The 20,367-nt window shown below is 45.4% G+C and overlaps 1 protein-coding gene across 1 annotated transcript; it reads left to right on the forward strand.

Moving 5' to 3' along the window:
* The first annotated feature begins 8,643 nt into the window (after positions 1–8,643).
* LOC131688381 (uncharacterized) lies at positions 8,644–20,132 on the forward strand. The gene is made up of 2 exons (XM_058972587.1): positions 8,644–10,258; positions 16,504–20,132. Exons 1-2 carry the CDS (start codon positions 8,644–8,646, stop codon positions 20,130–20,132), a joined length of 5,244 nt encoding a protein of 1,747 aa, XP_058828570.1.
* The last annotated feature ends 235 nt before the right edge of the window (positions 20,133–20,367 follow it).

Raw genomic sequence — 20,367 nt, forward strand, 5'->3', positions numbered from 1 at the left:
AATGGGATTGACGCGCATCTATCCGTCCATAATTTTCCGCTTAATTAATGTTCATGCGAGGTATACTTTTCCATCATCATTTCATAGCGGGAATAATTTGCGGTGGCAATTTCTTTAAGCACGTGCTTTTCGATCTTGAAGATAACGCCCGCTCGCCTGTCGGTAGGAGCCTGGTCTTAAATAATATAGGCAGTTCTGCTCAGTTGGAAATGGTGAATTAATTTACTTTCAACCGTATCTAAGCTCGTAAAATTCAGGACGCACCAGGATTCAAAACTTGCCAATTACCGTTGCTTTTCGGGTAATTAATAATCTTTCGAGCAAGTTTACTAGTCTGACGTTTATGTCTACTCGATGCATATTTCAACTTTCTTCTGTCCGTTTGAAATGAAATGGAAAGCTCGATCCACAGCGGGTAATCGTAGTGTGCTCCGGAATAACCAACCGATCCCGAATGGTACACCACTAGCCAGCCCCACGAACCCACCACAGGTAAATAATTAAAATAGTAGATACCTGTCATTCCATAAACTAGAGATTGGCAGCTTAGGTGCAAGTTCGTTCCAATCGAAACGCTATTCAGGTTCGTGGAACCACACGCGAACATTGAACTTTATCCTGAACTAGGCCCAGAAAAAGTATAGGTGTTCGAGGGGAAGGGTAACGGTACTGGGGATCTGATAAATTATGCGAATGTTTAATGTGTAATAACTTCTACTACGGCGGCAACTTCTCCGCTGGAATTAGTCGGAGGGGTGTTTGATGCTCACGTAGATCCGCGCAGCAACACGCGCGGAAGAATGTCTGAGCCACATCGCGGGATCAATTGCTTGGAGCGAGAAAAGATAGATAGAAACGAAAGGGAGTGAAATTGATTAATGCTTTGCTTACAGGTATGTGAAACTTGTCAGTTGGTAGTTACTAAGCGGGCTACCTAAGGAAGCTGCCAACATGAAAGATGGCGAATTGGTATCTTTAGTAGGGAGCTAAAGGATGAACCAGTCAGTTTTCGGTTAGGAATGAGAAGTTATGACTCAATATTCAGTTTACAGTAATTTTCATCTGAGTCCGACAAGTATCCCATAAATCTGCAATATACCTTTGCAGTCAGACTTTATTTCATTCTATCATGTATTTTTTTTTATTTCTTTTATTTGGTGAGCAAGCAAGCATTCCGCGAACGTGTTGTACGGTTTTACGAAACGCAGAGCGTCAACGCGGAAAAAAGTTTACGCTGGACCACTTTCGAGACGTAAACGTGCCCGTGAGTACAGTTTACCGGATACTGGCATCCCTGAGCATGGAGTGGAAGGCCGGTAACGGCCGTCCGGCGAAGATAATTACGAAGAAGAAGAAGTAAGCGTTGAAAAAGCTGTTCGACGACAGGGACGGAACGAGTTTGCGTGACACTGGCCGAAAATTTCACTGCTCCCATACCTTGATTCACCGAACACTCAAGATGGAGAACATTATCTGTCGGAAGATGACTCGGTCCCCCGAGTACACGGACTAGACCTGTGCGCCGCGCCACGCCGCCGCCGCCGCCGGTAAATTTTAACAAACGCCGACGCCGAAGCGTAGACCGGCGGCGCCGCCGACGCGTTTTTCTCACGCCGACAATTCGCGAACTCGAAAATCGTTGACTCATAATTGTATCCACAAATCTAAGAACATTCTAATTGTATATTGTCTTCGAATTAATAAATTTTCGTACAGACTGAAATACTATACTAACTTAAACCAATTTTCAATTTGAACATTTCTCTACTTAAGTTAAAGTCAAAATGATGAAAAACGCTATTGAAGAGCTGACAGCAAACATCTACCGGGTTATTCTGGCCGTACTGCGTGCGATGAGTAGAGCGCCGAAAGAAGTCCATTCTCCGCAGAGACCTACCAGGAACGTTGAAGTTCAGCTTAGCGAGCAGCACAGGGCAGTCAATGTTGTCAGCGAGAAGATCGAACACAAAAAGTCGCTGCAGAAAAACTCTCCTGTTTCGTAGCGTAGGCAGGTTGATAAGAGCACAACGATTCTCATACGGTGGTAGTTCAAATCGATTTCGCCAGGGAAGCCGTCGAAGGGCATACCGGACGAAGCTCTTTTGCACCCGTTCTATGCGATTAATGTGTACGGTGTGATACGGGGCCCAAACGATAACTCCATACTCTAGAATGCTGCGTACCAGACTGATGTACAGTGCCTTCAGGCAGTAGACGTCGTTGAAATCTCGGGTGTTTCGTTTGATGGGTCCTAGTACTGCAAAGGCTTTAGCAGTAGCTGCATTGAAGTGTTCGATGAAACGTAGCTTACGGTCAAGTATAACACCAAGGTCCTTGATGAAACTCGTTTTACTGGGGCAGCGCTCACTGCATACTCAAACGTAATTGGCGAGAATATTCGTGTGAATGTGATTATGTTGCATTTCTGAATGTTTATAGTCATTCCGTTTCTATCACACCAACTCATGATCCTATCTATGTCCATCTGAAGTGCACAACAATCTACCAGAGTTGTTATGATGCGATAAATTTTCAGATCATCTGCGTACATCACCTTACACGATGTCAATTCGCTGCAAATGTCATTCACAAAGAGCACGAAGAGAAGAGGTCCAAGGTGACTCCCTTGAGGTACACCCGATGTGATGTCGAAAGGGTCTGAAAGTACAGTTCCAAGTCGCACAGATGCACTGCGGTTTGTAAGGTACGAGAAGATCCAATTGGTCAGCCAGTCCGGAAATCCGATTCGCCTCAACTTTTCAACAGCTAGCTGATGAGGAAGGCGATCGAAGGCTTTGGAGAAATCTACATACACTGTCGTTTCTCTAATTTATCAATCAGCGTTGACACATAGCTCATTAAGTTCATCGTTGTTGAGCGCTTTCTAACAAACCCATGCTGATCTGTAGTGATGATGTGTTTTACTGCAGGGTAGAGAATATCTAACAGCATACTTTCAAAAACTTTTGGGAGGCAGCTCAGGATTGAAACTCCCCTGTAATTTATGACGTCATGGACGTTACCGGCCTTATGAATTGGTGTTATTAAAGCCTTCTTCCACTTGGCGGGAAAAATACTTTCACCGAGAGAGTGATTGAAAAGCATGGATATCGGTACAGCTAACGATGAAGAGCATTCCTTGACGAAACATGGTTGTATTCCGTCCGATCCTGGTCCCTTTGAACCGTCAACACCACGTAGATTGGTGTACACTTCGCGTTCGGTGAAAGATGTTACACGCAAATTCAAGGAGAACGTCGGCAGACTACTCAGGTACGATTCAGACAAAGGTGGTGGGTTATTACTTAGCACACTTTGAAAGAAAGACGAGAATAGATTTGCTGACTCCGCAAGTGTCGTTGAGGTCCTGTCACGGTAGTTCACGTTTTCAGGAAAACCACGGGTGGATGTTTTGTTCCGCAAATAAGCCCAAAATTGCTTCGGCTCGTCCTTCATGTTACTCTCAAGTCGTGAAACGTATGATCGAAAGCAAGATGCATTTAATGATTGAAATTGTCGCTCTAAATATCGCACAAACATTGTCTATGGTCCGAATATACGACATTAACTAATCATATTGATCTTTATTTGGTATTAGTGGTTGTTTTAGTAGATCACAAAATTAACAAAGTCTTGATATTTTCTCGAAAGTCATTACACGACACTCGAAATATAATTCATGGATCCATTCTTGCTTCGTCAACTGGTTATAGTTGCGAGCATATAAGTTACAATTCACCATTCGTGCGCGTGGAATGGTCCACAAATTAAAAAAAACACTCACTTTCAAGATATATGTGTCTGAAATTTACGATTATGTACCTGATCCTAATATTTGCACGTAATCAATTTCACTGGAACGCAGTGTATTATTCATTGATTTTTTAACCGATTCTTAATTCCTAATATGCTACACACGATTCACCAGTCGAGCTCGTGAAACTGTTCATGATGTAATTCATGAAGTAATTAATTTTCCACATAATCTTATTATACTTACGTAAACAATTACAAGGAACTCAGACTATTATTCATGAATTATTCGCTCCGCTTTTTGGCTTTGAAATTTCTATGTGAGCTATTGTGTACAACTACTAGCAACCAGTCTCATAGGCACGAGCATTAGATACAAAGACACTACTAGGACCTGTAACCCTGTTATTCCTTTGTTAAAATTTAGAGAAATGTTCGGAATTAAATGAAACTGCGCTGAGCAAAATACACTATCTAGCCACAATTCATGTCCGTGAAATAATTTAGAAAACTATAAGACTCGTGAGTCTGTGTAAAAAAACAACGGTAAGCTCAAGACTAAAATATCACGATAACACGACGAGAATTTACGAAAATCGTTGCACGTCGTTCAATTCTTGACTGTTTTAGTCAATAAAGTTAATACAAATCCATGTTTCATCGAGTTATGAATTAGAATCATAAAAATATTAAACATATTCAGACACAACCACCTACTAAACATTTGAGTATAATGTCATCTTTTTTTGCGTGAACTAGTTTTGTGAAAACCCAAAAATTATTTTCAATACGAGGTTTATTTATAATTGATTGAATCGTGACCTATTTTAAATTTTTTTTCTCGAAGAATAGTTGAGCAAAGTGATCTTGACTTTTAGCGATGCTGGTGCACAGATGTGGCGATGCAGAGGGTAAGATTTCTCCGTAACTCCGCTAGCGAATGACGGATCTCAATAGTAGCATGTCTGTAATAACATACGTACATGGAACTATTGAGAACCAGAGCTACAGGTCCAAAGCCCTGGTAAAGGAGGATGGTTGTGATGATCCGGGCCGAGATCACCACGTAAAGCAAGGTAGCGCATAACCCCAATTCCACGGCGTGAAGCGACCCGTGCCGAGGGATGAGTGATCGAGGGGGTGAAAAAGATGCTCGATCGTTAACGGAGCCTATGGGGTACCTGGGCAACCCCCACAGTAAGCGTCCCTTACCACGCTAATGCGGAGCTCTGGCGTGGCGGACATATATTTCTCGCGCTACTCGTGGGACTTTACATGGAGATAAATAAAAATAAAAACAAACAGACGGAGGTGCCAAACCCCTTCGCTAGAGGTGGTTTGGCGAGGTCTCCCCCCCATGGGGAGAGTAGTGGAGCGATGAGTGCTGCATCCGAAAGCACCAGTGACCCCCCAGCGGCGGTAGGCAATAACCCTACCAATGCATCGGAGGGGCCAATATCTGCGATGCGCAAAGTAGCGAAGCAACTCGATTCTATAATCGACTTCGATAGCGCAAAGCAGAATATAGCCAAGGAGTTGAAGTTGAGCCTCCTGGAGCTCCGGAAAGCTGTTCGTGTCGCAAGACAGGAACAGCAGGCCTATGTTGAGAGGGTGGAATGTCGGGAGAGGCCCGACAGAGAAACCCAGACAGTGGCCTCCAATAGAGAGGAAAGAGAGAAGGTCGATAGAGGTTCACAGACAGTGGCCTTTACCTTCTACGGAGCAGCCACGTCGATCGGAGCGGCGACCGAGTTCCCCTCGAAGGGAAAAGGAAAGGGCAATCGCAAGACGGCATCGAATGCGAAGCGCCCTAGGAAGTCGCCAGGCGAGGGTGCCAAAACCGACACCACTCGGCGTGCAACCGTCAAGGTCAAACGCCGCCTGGGTGAGGTAAGCGAGGGCGAGAGTGACCTCGCTGTGGAGAGCGATGGTACCAGCAACCCGGCACGACCGGGGCAGGGGGGCTCAAACCCCTGGACGCTGGTAAGGACATCGGCGTATTTGTCCTTGTCGGTTTTTAACCACAAGGCTTCGCCTCTGTCCTTGGCCTTCCTCGCAGGCCGCGGTACCTCCGGTTTCGGTGCCGGCTTTTTCTTGGTGACCAGCGTCCAGGGGTTTGAGCCCCCCTGCCCCGGTCGTGCCGGGTTGCTGGTACCATCGCTCTCCACAGCGAGGTCACTCTCGCCCTCGCTTACCTCACCCAGGCGGCGTTTGACCTTGACGGTTGCACGCCGAGTGGTGTCGGTTTTGGCACCCTCGCCTGGCGACTTCCTAGGGCGCTTCGCATTCGATGCCGTCTTGCGATTGCCCTTTCCTTTTCCCTTCGAGGGGAACTCGGTCGCCGCTCCGATCGACGTGGCTGCTCCGTAGAAGGTAAAGGCCACTGTCTGTGAACCTCTATCGACCTTCTCTCTTTCCTCTCTATTGGAGGCCACTGTCTGGGTTTCTCTGTCGGGCCTCTCCCGACATTCCACCCTCTCAACATAGGCCTGCTGTTCCTGTCTTGCGACACGAACAGCTTTCCGGAGCTCCAGGAGGCTCAACTTCAACTCCTTGGCTATATTCTGCTTTGCGCTATCGAAGTCGATTATAGAATCGAGTTGCTTCGCTACTTTGCGCATCGCAGATATTGGCCCCTCCGATGCATTGGTAGGGTTATTGCCTACCGCCGCTGGGGGGTCACTGGTGCTTTCGGATGCAGCACTCATCGCTCCACTACTCTCCCCATGGGGGGGAGACCTCGCCAAACCACCTCTAGCGAAGGGGTTTGGCACCTCCGTCTGTTTGTTTTTATTTTTATTTATCTCCATGTAAAGTCCCACGAGTAGCGCGAGAAATATATGTCCGCCACGCCAGAGCTCCGCATTAGCGTGGTAAGGGACGCTTACTGTGGGGGTTGCCCAGGTACCCCATAGGCTCCGTTAACGATCGAGCATCTTTTTCACCCCCTCGATCACTCATCCCTCGGCACGGGTCGCTTCACGCCTTGGAATTGGGGTTATGCCCTACCTTGCTTTACGTGGTGATCTCGGCCCGGATCATCACAACCATCCTCCTTTACCAGGGCTTTGGACCTGTAGCTCTGGTTCTCAATAGTTCCATGTACGTATGTTATTACAGACGTGCTACTATTGAGATCCGTCATTCGCTAGCGGAGTTATGTATGTATGTATGTATGTATGTATGTATGTATATATGTATGTATGTATGTATGTATGTATGTATGTATGTATGTATGTATGTATGTGTGTATGTGCGGATTTGTTAACAAAATGTCCACATCGGTTTCTTGGAGATGGCTGAACCGATTTTTACAAACTAAGATTCAAATGAAAGGTATAATATTCCCATAGGTTGCTATTGAATTTCATTTTCAACCGACATCTTGTTCCGGATTACGAGTTGAAGAGTATGGTTACAAATCAAAATTTGTTGATTTGTCCACATCGGTTTCTCGGAATTTTCTGAACCGATTTTGACAAACTTGATTTTAAATGAAAGGTCCATAAGCTGCTGTTGTATTTTGTGTGGATCCGAGTTCTGGTTCCTGAATTACAGGGTGATACATACGATCACGCAGCAAATCCCGATTCTAACGAATTCTGCGATGAATTGGAGAGGTGATTTTTTTCCAAAATATAAACACAACTGTTGAATTTGTAGATCTAGGTCACCAACAGTCATTCAAAGTCTCTTTGGCCACACTGGCCACCATCGACAGATCCGGAAGCATCCAAATTCAGAATAACGGTTATATTGGTGTTGCGGCAAAAATAATTATTAGTAGTTTTAGAACCACCATATGTTCCACAACACAGTATCAGTTGTTTTCTCGCTCAGCCGTATGATAAGAAGATACCTTTCTCATTGCGCTTTATCTATCTATCGTTACACATATAGATGATAAGCAAAAAAGGCCTTTTGATTGCCGATCGTATGATCGTGCCACTGAAACTTACTACCTACAGATGTAGAAAATACCAGAGCAGTTAGTCAGTAATAAAACGTTATCGAAAGCAGTCGAGTCTTTCTTAACCTATTTATATTCATTACATTCTTTCTCGACAATTAAAGAGTTTTGATATCCACTAAATCGTGCCGCGTGTAATTTGTTCCGCCGATATCACCTCCCGCCGCGTGTGCTAGAAAATTCCCGGTACGTGGACATATCAAAGAACTTGCATGAACAAAGTGGTCCTTCGAGCCGGATGTGTCGTGTACTGGTATTCGGGACAAGTCTCGTGAATATTCCTCGTGGCGGATTGAACGCGAACAATAGTCCATTGTCGAAGCGAAGTGCATGCGGAATAATCGCCATTTTGGACGCTGAGTTGCTGCCCAATTAGTGCTGTTGCTGCCACATGTGGAGATCCGAGGACTGGGTCGACGAATATCGGACGGCGTGTATGTGAGCTGTTACCACGGAAATTTGAGGAAAGTACTGTAATTGCATGGTCTGTGGCTTCTCAATTGCATGTGGGGAAGACCGGTGGTTTGGGTTGAGAAATAGAGGTGATGTTACAAGGAGGAATAATAAAGTTAAGTTGCATGCGAATTTCTATTTTTTGACAACTGTAGATGGTCCCTGTGGGTTAAAAGAAGTCGTCGGTCTTACATTCTGTTGGGTTTTTGGTTGGCTCGTGTTGTTCTTGGGTCGATTCTCCTTTGCTGCTGTCAATTTGGGTGGTCAGTCAATGCTTCTCGCGGTTCTCGTTACGGTTAATAATTCAACTAGCAGTGCGACGGTGTATAGAGAATTAAGTGAAAACTCGGTGTGGTGAGCAGTGCAAACGAACCAACATTGATAAGTGTATTATTAGTGACGATCAAGTGAAGATGGCAAGCAGTTTAAGAACACTCCAAAAACGTGAAAAACGCTTGCGAACCACTATGACAGGAATTGCCGAGTTTGTTGAACATTATACAATCGATGACAGAGATCAAGTTGATGTTCGTTTGCAGTTGCTAGAAAGTGCATTTAGTGAATTCAAAGAAGTGCGAAATTTGATAGAAGCTGAAATGGATGAATTGGAAGATGAAGACGAACCAGAACTAGACGAGAAGGAAGCAGACCGTTTGGCGAGATTGGAAGCTGCTGAAGAAAGGAGGGATGTAGAGAACGATGAGATTTTACGAGATGCGGAGAATTTATATTGCAGACTCAAGGGATCGCTGCTAAAACATCGTATCAAGGACGAGAGTGTCGCCAGCCCTCCCGCTGTTACTGCCTCGGTTTCTGCATATTCGAAGATCAAACTTCCAGAGATTAAATTACCTACCTTTTGTGGTAAACTTCGAGATTGGGTCCCATTTCGAGATGCTTTCCGCAGCCTTATCCATCGGAACGAGAAGCTTACAGACATGGACAGGTTTACGTACTTGCGATCGTCTGTCTCCGGAGAAGCTCTTCAAGCGATTTCATCCATTGAGCTGACAGCAGCCAACTACACCGTGGCTTGGACATCTTTAGAAAGACGTTATCAAAATACTAAATTGATTGTCAAGGCGCACCTAGAAGCACTCTTTGGAGTTGCTGTTATGAAGAGAGAGAATTTCGAATCCCTAAACCACGTTCTAAGTGAATTTGATAAGAATCTGCAAATGCTCGAAAAACTGGGACAAGAGACAGCTGGCTGGAGTACTATCCTTGTTCACATGCTCTGCGCGAGGTTGGATCCTGTAACTCTTAGATTATGGGAAACACACCACAACTCCAAAGAGGTCCCAGCTTATGAAGATTTGATTAGCTTTCTCAGAAATCATTGTGCAGTTCTCCAATCTGTTGGACATAACATTCTCCCACCAATAGCCGATAACAAAAGGCCACGGTTTGGTGTGAGCCATCCATCAACATCTGGACGTTGTAGCTTCTGTTCAGAACCGTCCCACTCAGCATTCATATGCAAACGATTCCAGAATTTGAGTGTATCAGAACGTTATGATACGGTACGTAAACATGGTTTATGTGTGAACTGTTTGTCAGGTGGACACCTGGCCCGCAACTGTACAAGAGGAATGTGCCGTAATTGCGGTAGGAGGCATCACACGTTGCTTCATCCGTCAAACGCTTCAGCGAACAGTGGAAATGAAAAACAAAAGTCGAGACGACCCCCAACTGACAATAATCAGCAGACGTTGCAAACTCCGACTCAGAACACAGCCACAGCCACACCCACACCCACAAACACAAATACACCATCCACCATCACCTTAACAGTTGTCAATCCACATTCGCATAGCACTCACCCAAGGCCTGCCACTGGTCAACCCTTCTCCACCAAGCACACAGTCACACTTCAAGCCTCCAATAAGTCAATTACACGTCAAGTGCTGCTGTCAACTGCACTTGTGCGTGTTAGCGATGCGTATGGAAACACGATTTTGGCCAGAGCATTGCTCGATTCGTGCTCCCAATATTGTTTTGTAACTACTAGCTTCTGTCGGAAGCTCAAATTGAAGGAGTTTTCTGACTACTTGTCTATCCAAGGAATTGGAGGATCGGGAGGTGTGTCTAAGCAAGCTGTGCGTGCAACGATCAATCCACGATTAAACGAAATCTCGAAGTTCCAGGAGGACATACAATTCAATGTTTTTTTATTCAAATCGTTTATTTGATAAGGCACGTTGCGTTAGCTTAAAGGTGCCAATTTTGTTTTGTTTTACATTTTAAATTGCTTAAAACTAGGGGATTACATATTGATTTTTTTAAAATGAAACTAATGCGATTTTATAGCTATCTTATATATCTACACAAGGGGATAATATTGTTTTCGTAAGATTAGGGGGGTCATTTAGTTTTTGTGGCAATATGGTTTGACATTTTTATCAGTGAGATTATTGAAGCAAATAATGTTTAATTAAGGGGGACAATTTTTTACGACTAACTTAAAACTAGGCATAACTAGAGGGCATGATTGAATTTTGTAAAGATTCGTAATTATAGTTATTTTTGTGGGTAGTAGAGTTGGGCAATTTCAACGAGATTATATAATATAATAGTTAAAACTAGAAGAGACAAGAAGAGCTAAATGCTTCGTGATGATATTGGGGGGGGGGGGGGGGGTAGGGGTTTTACTTCTGGGTATAAGAGTCAGGGGAGGGGGGGGGGTAGACAAAGATGGCAGGGAGAGAAAATTATTTCAGTTTCAGGCATCGTGAGATCAACGGATGGATTACAAACTCGAGTGGCCTTCATCAGGGGAATCATGTACTGGGACGCCGGGTGGTCCTCCTCAAGATGGCAGGGGTTTTTCCAGACGATTTCGTAGTACGGCTCAGATGTGGATCGGCTACATTTCGAGTTAAGCGTGTTATGTTCGTGCCGTAGGTCCCGTGTTTGTTGGCTCATTCGATACAGATGGTTTGATACAGGTGGAAGAGCGTTCTGAGAATGATAAGGAGATAACAAGGGGCAGTTAGACTTGTATATTGATGGTTTTCACAAAGGTGTATATAAGGGACATATAGAGAACATCGCGGCTTGCCAGCACATCTCGAACCGGGACGTTGGTTGGTCTTCCTCGGGCCCGCAGGGTATCCATTAGCCGAGACCTAGCGGAACTGTACTCGGTGCACGCCCAGACAATGTGCTCGATGTCGTGATAGCCGTCGCCACAAGCGCAGATACCACTATCCACGAGCCCAATACGCCGGAGATGTGCATCCAGCGTGTAATGGTTTGCCATGAGTCGGGACATCACACGAATGAAGTCACGACCCACATCCATCCCCTTGAACCAAGGTTTCGTCGATACCTTAGGGATTATCGAATGTAGCCACCTTCCCAGCTCTCCAGTGCTCCACGAAGTTTGCCAACTTTCGAGGGTTCTCTGATGAGTAATACTGAAAAATTCGCTGAAGCAAATTGGTCTTTCGTAAACGTCTCCTTCTAAGGCACCCACCTTAGCTAAGGAGTCTGCCTTCTCATTGCCCGGAATGGAGCAATGAGAAGGGACCCATACCAAGGTAATCTGGAAAGAGTTGTCAGATAAAGCACTCAATAGCTCCCGTATTTTCCCCAAAAAATACGAGGAGTGCTTGCCTTGTTTCATCGAGCGAATAGCGTCAATGGAACTGAGGCTATCCGAAACGATGAAGTAATGGTCTGCGGGTAATGTTTCAATGACTCCAAGGGTATACTGAATGGCAGCTAGTTCTGCGGCGTAAACTGAAGCAGGGTCACTGAGTTTGTAGGAGGCGGTGAACTTTTGATTGAAAATACCGAAGCCAGTGGATCCTTCGAGGTTTGATCCGTCAGTATAAAACATCTTAGAACAGTCGACTTCTCGGAATTTATTATAAAAAATGTTTGGAACCACTTGTGGGCGTATGTGGTCCGGAATTCCACTAATCTCGTCTTTCATGGATGTGTCGAAGAAAACAGTAGATTCAGAAGTATTTATGAAATGCACACGGTTGGGATTGTAAGAAGAAGGGTTAATATTCTGCGCCATGTAGTCAAAGTACAGGGACATGAAACGGGTCTGAGAATTGAGCTCAACAAGCCTTTCGAAATTTTCAATCACGACCGGGTTCAAGATATCGCATTGAATGAGCAATCGATATGAGAGTTCCCAAAATCGATTTTTCAACGGGAGAACGCCCGACAGCACTTCGAGACTCATCGTATGGGTCGACTGCATGCACCCTAAGGCGATACGCAAACAACGATACTGAATTCTTTCGAGTTTGATGAAATGTATGTTCGCGGCGGAGCGAAAGCAGAAGCATCCGTATTCCATTACCGACAGTATCGTTGTTTGATACAACCTAATTAGGTCTCCTGGGTGGGCACCCCACCATGTTCCGGTTATTGTACGAAGAAAGTTGATCCTTTGTTGGCATTTCTGTTTCAGATACCGAATATGGCATCCCCAAGTACCTTTCGAGTCGAACCAGACCCCTAGATATTTTACTGTGAAGACCTGAGCGATAGTTTGACCCATTAATAGAAGCTGTAGTTGTGCTGGTTCACGCTTCCTTGAAAATACAACTAGCTCAGTTTTCTCCGTGGAGAATTCGATACCCAGCTTAATAGCCCAAGCAGACAAATTGTCCAGGGTATTCTGTAATGGTCCTTGTAGATCGACAGCTTTGGGTCCCGTAACAGACACCACGCCATCGTCTGCAAGTTGTCTTAACGTGCAGGAATTGTCAAGACATTCATCAATGTCGTTGACGTAGAAATTGTATAACAGGGGGCTTAGACATGAGCCCTGGGGAAGGCCCATGTAGCTAAATCGTGATGTCGATAAGTCACCATGCGAAAAATGCATGTGCTTTTCCGACAACAAGTTTAGTAAAAAGTTGTTTAAAGTCGCTGAAAGACCATGCTGGTGCAGCTTCTCTGAAAGAATGTTGATCGAAACTGAATCAAAAGCCCCCTTAATATCTAGGAACACTGATGCCATCTGCTCTTTGCTAGCATAGGCCATTTGAATTTCAGTTGAGAGCAACGCAAGACAATCGTTCGTCCCTTTGCCTTTGCGAAAGCCAAATTGTGTATCTGACAGTAAGCCATTTGCTTCGACCCAATTGTCGAGGCGGGATAGGATCATTTTCTCGAACAACTTCCGGATACAGGATAGCATTGCGATCGGACGGTACGAATTGTGGTCGGAGGCTGGTTTTCCTGGTTTTTGGATGGCGATGACCTTCACTTGCCTCCAATCGTGTGGGACAATGTTAGCCTCAAGAAACTTATTAAATAAGTTCAACAAGCGTCTCTTGGCAGAGTCTGGCAGATTCTTCAACAAGTTGAATTTGATTCTGTCTGGCCCTGGAGCTTTATTGTTACACGACAAGAGAGCAAGTGAGAACTCCACCATCGAAAAAGGTGTTTCGTTCGCGTTATCGTGACGGGACGCGGCGCGGTAGATCTTCTGTGCCGGGGCGGAATCCGGACAAACCTTCTTGGCGAAATCGAATATCCAACGGTTTGAATATTCCACGCTCTCATTAGTACTGTTTCGATTTCGCATACGTCGGGCTGTTCCCCAAAGAGTGCTCATCGATGTTTCTCTCGTTAATCCGTCGACGAACCGGCGCCAATAATCGCGTTTTTTGGCTTTCATCAAACTCTTCATTCGCTTGTCTAACGTCGCGTACTGTCGAAAACTGGCGGGTAACCCGTCGTTCCGGAAGGTCTTAAACGCGGCGGCCTTCTCTGCGTACACGTCTGAGCACTCTTTATCCCACCAGGGATTGGGAGAACGTTTTTGTATGTTCGCGCCGGGTACTGGCCTAGTCTGAGCTTGATTCGCGCTGTCGAGAATCAAGCCAGCCAAAAAGCTGTACTCTTCCTCCGGAGGAAGTTCTTGGGTAGATTCGATGTTGTCGGATATCGCGGCAGCATAGCTCTTCCAATCGATATTTCTGTGAGGTCATACGAAATATTGATTGATTTCAATGGCCTTGAACCGTTATTGATTGAGACTACAATCGGCAGATGGTCGCTGCCGTGGGGATCAGGAATTACCTTCCACGTGCAATTTAACCGCAGCGATGTTGAGCAAAGGGACAAGTCTAAGGCGCTCGGGCGCGCTGGAGGAGCAGGAATCCGTGTCATTTCACCCGTGTTTAAAATTGTCAAATTGAAGTTATCGCAAAGATCCTGAATTAAGGAAGACCGGTTATCATCATAGAGGCAACCCCATGCTGTACCGTGAGAGTTAAAGTCTCCTAAAACTAGTCGCGGTGCTGGCAGGGATTCTAAGATGTCTTGTAGCCGTCGGTGCCCAACCGCGGTGTTGGGGGGAATATATATGGAAGCTATGCAAAGGCTTTTGCCTTTGGTTGTTACTTGACAAGCGACAACTTCAATACCTGTTATCGAGGGAAGGTTAATTCTGTAGAAGGAATAGCACTTTTTGATCCCCAAAAGCACTCCTCCATAGGGGGTGTCTCGATCCAGGCGAATAATATTAAAGTCGTGGAAGTTGAGTTCTATGTCGGAAGTTAACCAAGTTTCACATAATGCAAATGCATCGCAACTCAAATTATTTATTAAAATTTTGAAGGAATCGATTTTCGGGATGATACTTCTGCAATTCCACTGTAGAACAGTGATCAAATCCGTGACCTCGTTCGATGAGTTAGCCATCGAAGGATACAATCGCTGAGAGGAGGGGCCATTTAGCAGTCAACTGCTTCAAAAATGTTCTCACTGTAGGGAGAAAAGCTAACATAAGACTTTTAATAGGATCAGTAATATTGAAAGTTTTTATTATCCAGTCCACTATGTCCGAGAGTTTTATAATTCCAGTGCTGTGATTACTCTCGAACTGAAACAAAGGAACACTTGGGATTTTTGATGTTCCTGGAAGTGCTGGGAACTCCTTCTCTGAGCTTAATCCTCCGAGACCAGGAGCTAATTGCTTCGGTTTGATTGCAACACTTCCAATAGATGTGACTTTCGGAGCCCCCTCAAGGGACACCTTCTGGCCTTTACAAGGAACTTTACGAGAGGAAGTGTTCCTCCTCTTCCTATAAATTCTAGGCACCCTAGTAGATGTTCCCTCTTGTGGGTTACCAGCCTCGCCCTCGTCAGGAGGCAAGTGAGTATAGATGTTTGCTGAGGATGGTGGCGTAGCATTCTTTAACATTTCTGCGAAAGAATGTTTGGATCGTCCCGCAAGGGAACGTTTCAGTTTATCCCCGCGTAGTTTGTACGCGGGACATGCCGAGATATCATGCAGACTCTCCGCACAGTAAGGACACTTTTCGGCTTGCCTACTGCACGAATCATCTAGATGATTCTCCCCGCATTTTCCACAGCGGGCCTTGTTGCTACAATGGGTGGCTGTGTGACCCAGTTGTTTACACTTTGTGCAATTCATGACCCGCGGCACAAACAGACGCACAGGCAGACGAACCTTGTGCAAGAGGACGAAATTTGGCAAAGCGGTACCAGCGAAGGTCACCCGATAAGAGTTTGATTGGGGGTACGTTTTTGAACCATCCCCCGCAACTACTACTGAGTGCAAACGTTTGCACTCAAGTATTTTAACTGGCTGAAGTAAGCGGTCTCTGAATCGGCCAACCCCGTACTTCAGCAGATCCTCGCACGTCAAACTCTCATCGGTTACGACGCCTTCGGATTGTACTCTTACAGCCGGAATATACACGTTATAATCCCGCGTAAAGTGCTCACAGCAAGCAATATCGTTTGCCTGCTTTGAGTTGGCTAGCAACACCCTTATCTTGTCCGAGCGGACCTTTGAAATTTCGGTCACAGCCGAGAACCGTTCCGTCAGGTCTTTAGAAATCTGAAGAAGATTCAGTGATTTAGTCTTGGGCCGAAAGAAGACCACAAATGGACCAGTTGAGAGTTCTGGATAGCATTTGGGCCGGGGGGGAGCCTTAGAAGTTGAACCCGATTCAACTTCCATTTGACCATCCGGAGAGGGAACCATAGAAAACGTCAACGCACGGGGTCAGCGCCCGCGCAGACGGAAGAAAGCAATAAATGTGTTACAAAAGACAAAAACCACTTAGCTTTAAACTGGTGTCCAACGACGAACCGATCCAGCTTATACAGCTGGCTATTGTTTAATCCTCACACGCGAACAAAAGACTGAGGACCGAACCGAACTGGCAAAATAACCTTGAATGCGGATTAAAACTATTCTTTATCGCCTCACACAGCACTACGGACTAGAAAAAAACAACCTCTGTCTCGATGGAGAGCTCGAAAACGAATGATACAATTCAATGTTCTTTCAAAACTAACCGTACCATTGCCATGCGAAGATTTCGAAATCTATCAGTGGAATGTACCGAACGAAATCATTTTGGCTGATCCGGATTTCAACAAAGCAGCAGAAATCGACATGATAATCGGTGCAGAGTACTATCTCGATCTGTTATTGGACGGAAAAAGGAAACTCTGGAAACAAGGACCTACGCTACAAAATACTGTTTTCGGATGGATCGTTTCCGGTCGACTTACCGATTCGACATCTGCTTTGTCAACAGCAGCTGTATATCTGTGTTCGACTACAGCTCTCCAGGACCAAGTGACCAAATTTTGGGAATTGGAATCCTGTCAAGTGAAAAGTACATATTCGATCGAAGAAACACGGTGTGAGGAAATCTTTGAACAAACGACTACAAGAGACGATACAGGGCGTTTCGTAGTGACCCTGCCGAAAAAAGATTATGTCATCCAAAAGCTGGGTGACTCTAAAGCTTCAGCACTTCGACGCTTCATGAGTTTAGAGAGGCGGTTCGCAACGAATCCTGAAATGAAGACCTTGTACTGTGAGTTTATTCGGGAGTACCAGTACATGGGTCACATGCGAAAGGTTGACGATCAAGCCGTGGCACCCGGACCAGTTTATTATCTGCCACACCATGCCGTATTAAAACCGGACAGCACGACGACTAAATTACGTGTCGTTTTCGACGCCTCTTCTCGGACATCCACTGGAATCGCACTCAACGACGGTTTAATGGTTGGTCCCGTTGTCCAAGATGACCTTATGTCTATCATAATTCGTTTCCGGATGTATCGTTTGGCACTCGTAGCTGACATAGCCAAGATGTATCGCATGATTAATGTACAACAATCTGATCAAGGATTGCAACGCATCATCTGGAGAGAATCAGAAAATGATCCAATTCAAACATTTGAATTGACAACCGTTACGTACGGGACCTCAGCAGCACCATACCTTGCCACTCGCTGTTTGCGAAGGCTGGCAGAGGACGGAGACAAATCGCATCCTGTAGCTGCTAAGGTTCTTAAAAAGGATTTTTATGTGGATGACATGATCACCGGTGTTAGTAGCGTGAAGGAAGGAAGGAGCTTGATAAGGGAAATGAACAATTTGCTAGACAGCGCAGGATTTATTCTTCGAAAATGGAATTCGAATTGTCAAGAGATCTTGGCAGATCTTCCAGCAGGCCTCCGAGATCATAGAGATATTCTCGAATTAGATTCATCCACATCCACTGTAAAAACTTTGGGGCTTGCGTGGGAACCATGCACAGACTGTTTCCGCTTCGAAGTTCCGAGGTGGAACACATCGGCCATCGTTACCAAACGAGTTATTTTGTCCGACGCATCTAAACTCTTCGATCCGCTTGGACTTGTCGGTCCTGTTATAGTTCAAGCCAAAATATTTATCCAAACGCTGTGGAAGCTAAATTGCAAATGGGATGAACCACTTATGAAGGAATTTCAAGACTTTTGGCAAGAATATAGGCGAAACCTGATCGCTCTCGATTCTCCGACTGTGCCGCGATGGGTTGGACCATGCCAAGATTGTGTAAGTGTCGAACTGCACGGCTTTTGTGATGCCTCGGAAAGGGCGTATGGAGCATGCCTTTACCTTCGTTGCGTCTCATCCGACGGATCTGTTGCAGTACGCCTGCTAATGTCAAAGTCAAGAGTCGCTCCACTTGATGAACCAAGGCGAAACAAACGTAAGCAATCAATACCTCGACTGGAACTGTCATCGGCGCTGTTACTCAGTCATCTATTCCAAAGGTTCAGAAGCAACATCCCAACTACTACGATGCCACATTTCTGGACAGATTCCAAAATTGTCCAGTGCTGGTTAGCTTCGTCGCCATCACGATGGCAAGCCTTCGTTGGGAACAGGGTGTCTGAAATACAGCATATCACAAGATGCGGCGTTTGGCATCATGTACCTGGTACTGAAAACCCAGCAGATATTTTATCCCGTGGAATGACTCCGGCGCAGCTCCAGTATCAGGCAATCTGGTTCGATGGTCCGCTATGGATGCGTCAAGAAACCCCTACATGGCCTGTGAACGATGATGTCAACTTCGAACAGTTCGAATCAGCCGTTTTAGAAGAACGTAGTGTAGTGTCATTAGCTCTGCAAGCACAACCTCCAAGCGAAATATTTTCCTTATATTTATCGTTCCCAAAACTCATTCGCATAGTTGCACTCATTCGTCGGTTCCGATATAATGCGACAGAAATCAACAGAGGCAGTAGAATGATTGGGCTGATCAGTACAGAGGAGTATGATAAGACTATTATTCATTTAGTCCAACTGTCCCAGCGAGAAAGCTTCAGCCAGGAACTGCTCGATTTGGCAAGAAATGATGAGGTTCGGGAGTCATCAAAAATCTGTTCGCTACGTCCAAGGTTAGTGGACGGCATCATGCGTGTTGGCGGCCGGCTGAGGGATGCGCCTGTGTCAGATAGTAGAAAACATCCGATGATAATTCACCACAATCATCCTCTTGCAATGTTGATACTCGCCCACTATCACACGAAGCTATACCATGCTGGACAACAGCTACTCATTGCGCGCGTTAGAGAACGATACTGGCCAACGCGAATTCGGGATTTAGCTCGGAAATTGATACATGGCTGCATCTCGTGCTTTCGCGCAAGGCCACGACCTCTAGATCAGTTAATGGCGGACCTACCAGCAGAAAGAGTAACACCAGCACCACCTTTTCTTCATGTCGGCGTGGACTACTGTGGACCGTTTTTATTCACCTATGCTAATCGTCGGAGCAGCCCTAAGAAGTGTTTCGTGTCCATATTCGTCTGCCTAGTCACAAAAGCGGTACATCTAGAACTGGTGCAAGATTTGACTACAGAAGCGTTCTTAGCAGCGCTTAAGCGCTTTGTAGCCCGGCGAGGGCATCCAACAGTCATCATGTGTGACAACGCGAAAAACTTTGTGGGAGCCAATCGAGAGCTAGATGAACTACGAAGGCTCTTTGAAGGTCAACAGTTTCAACACGTGATAACGAGAGACACAGCCGTAGAACGGATTGAATTTAAGTTCATCCCTGCTAGAACGCCCAACTTTGGTGGGCTATGGGAAGCTGCCGTAAAGAGCTTCAAAACTGCATTGAAGAAGACAGTCGGACCACGGACACTACAATTCGACGAGTTTCAAACTGTTATAACACAAGTAGAAGCAGTTTTGAACTCTAGACCGATTACACCAATAAGTAACGACCCGAACGACTTTGAAGCCTTGACTCCAGGGCATTTTCTTGTACAACGTCCGTTGACTGCCATAGCAGAGCCTAATTTAGACAGTGTGCCCACAAATCGCTTATCTTCCTGGCAAAGGGCTCAACACTATGTTCAGATGCTGTGGGAGAAATGGACAACACTCTACTTATCTGATTTACACAATCGGACCAAATGGACGAGACAACGGGATAACATTGCAGTTGGAACCATGGTACTTCTGATGGACGAACGTTTACCACCACTCAGATGGCATCTTGGCCGTGTCACCGATATCGTTAGAGGACCAGATAACAACATACGTATCGTTAATGTTCGCACCAAGGACGGAATCTACAAACGAGGAATTACCAAGATATGCGTTCTTCCTATAAGGGACAACGCGATGTCGACGAATGGCGGGCTGTAGCTCGTTTACGACGGTGCTTCGGCACTAGCGGAGGTCCGCTAGAGACCTCCGCTTTCCAGTTAAGTGTTGTGTTTATAAAGAATTTCAAAAAAGTAATCCTAGTTTCACACTCCATAGTTGCTGTTTCGTCACCATTCCGGTGACCCCGGGATGAGTTCTTCTGAAGTCTGTCGTCGAGACACATCGATCTTTACACATCCCCAAATCTTCCATCTCCGAAGTATACAATGCATGT

This window comes from Topomyia yanbarensis, chromosome 3 (assembly GCF_030247195.1).
Source record: "Topomyia yanbarensis strain Yona2022 chromosome 3, ASM3024719v1, whole genome shotgun sequence".
In the NCBI taxonomy this organism is placed as follows: domain Eukaryota; kingdom Metazoa; phylum Arthropoda; class Insecta; order Diptera; family Culicidae; genus Topomyia; species Topomyia yanbarensis.

Bases quoted from the DNA above. Each gene is read 5' to 3' on its own strand.
- LOC131688381 (XM_058972587.1), top strand. From the start codon at position 8,644: ATGACAGGAATTGCCGAGTTTGTTGAACATTATACAATCGATGACAGA. The intron at 10,259-16,503 runs GTGTGTCTAAGC...TGCCATGCGAAG, and splicing joins AGGAATTGGAGGATCGGGAG to ATTTCGAAATCTATCAGTGG.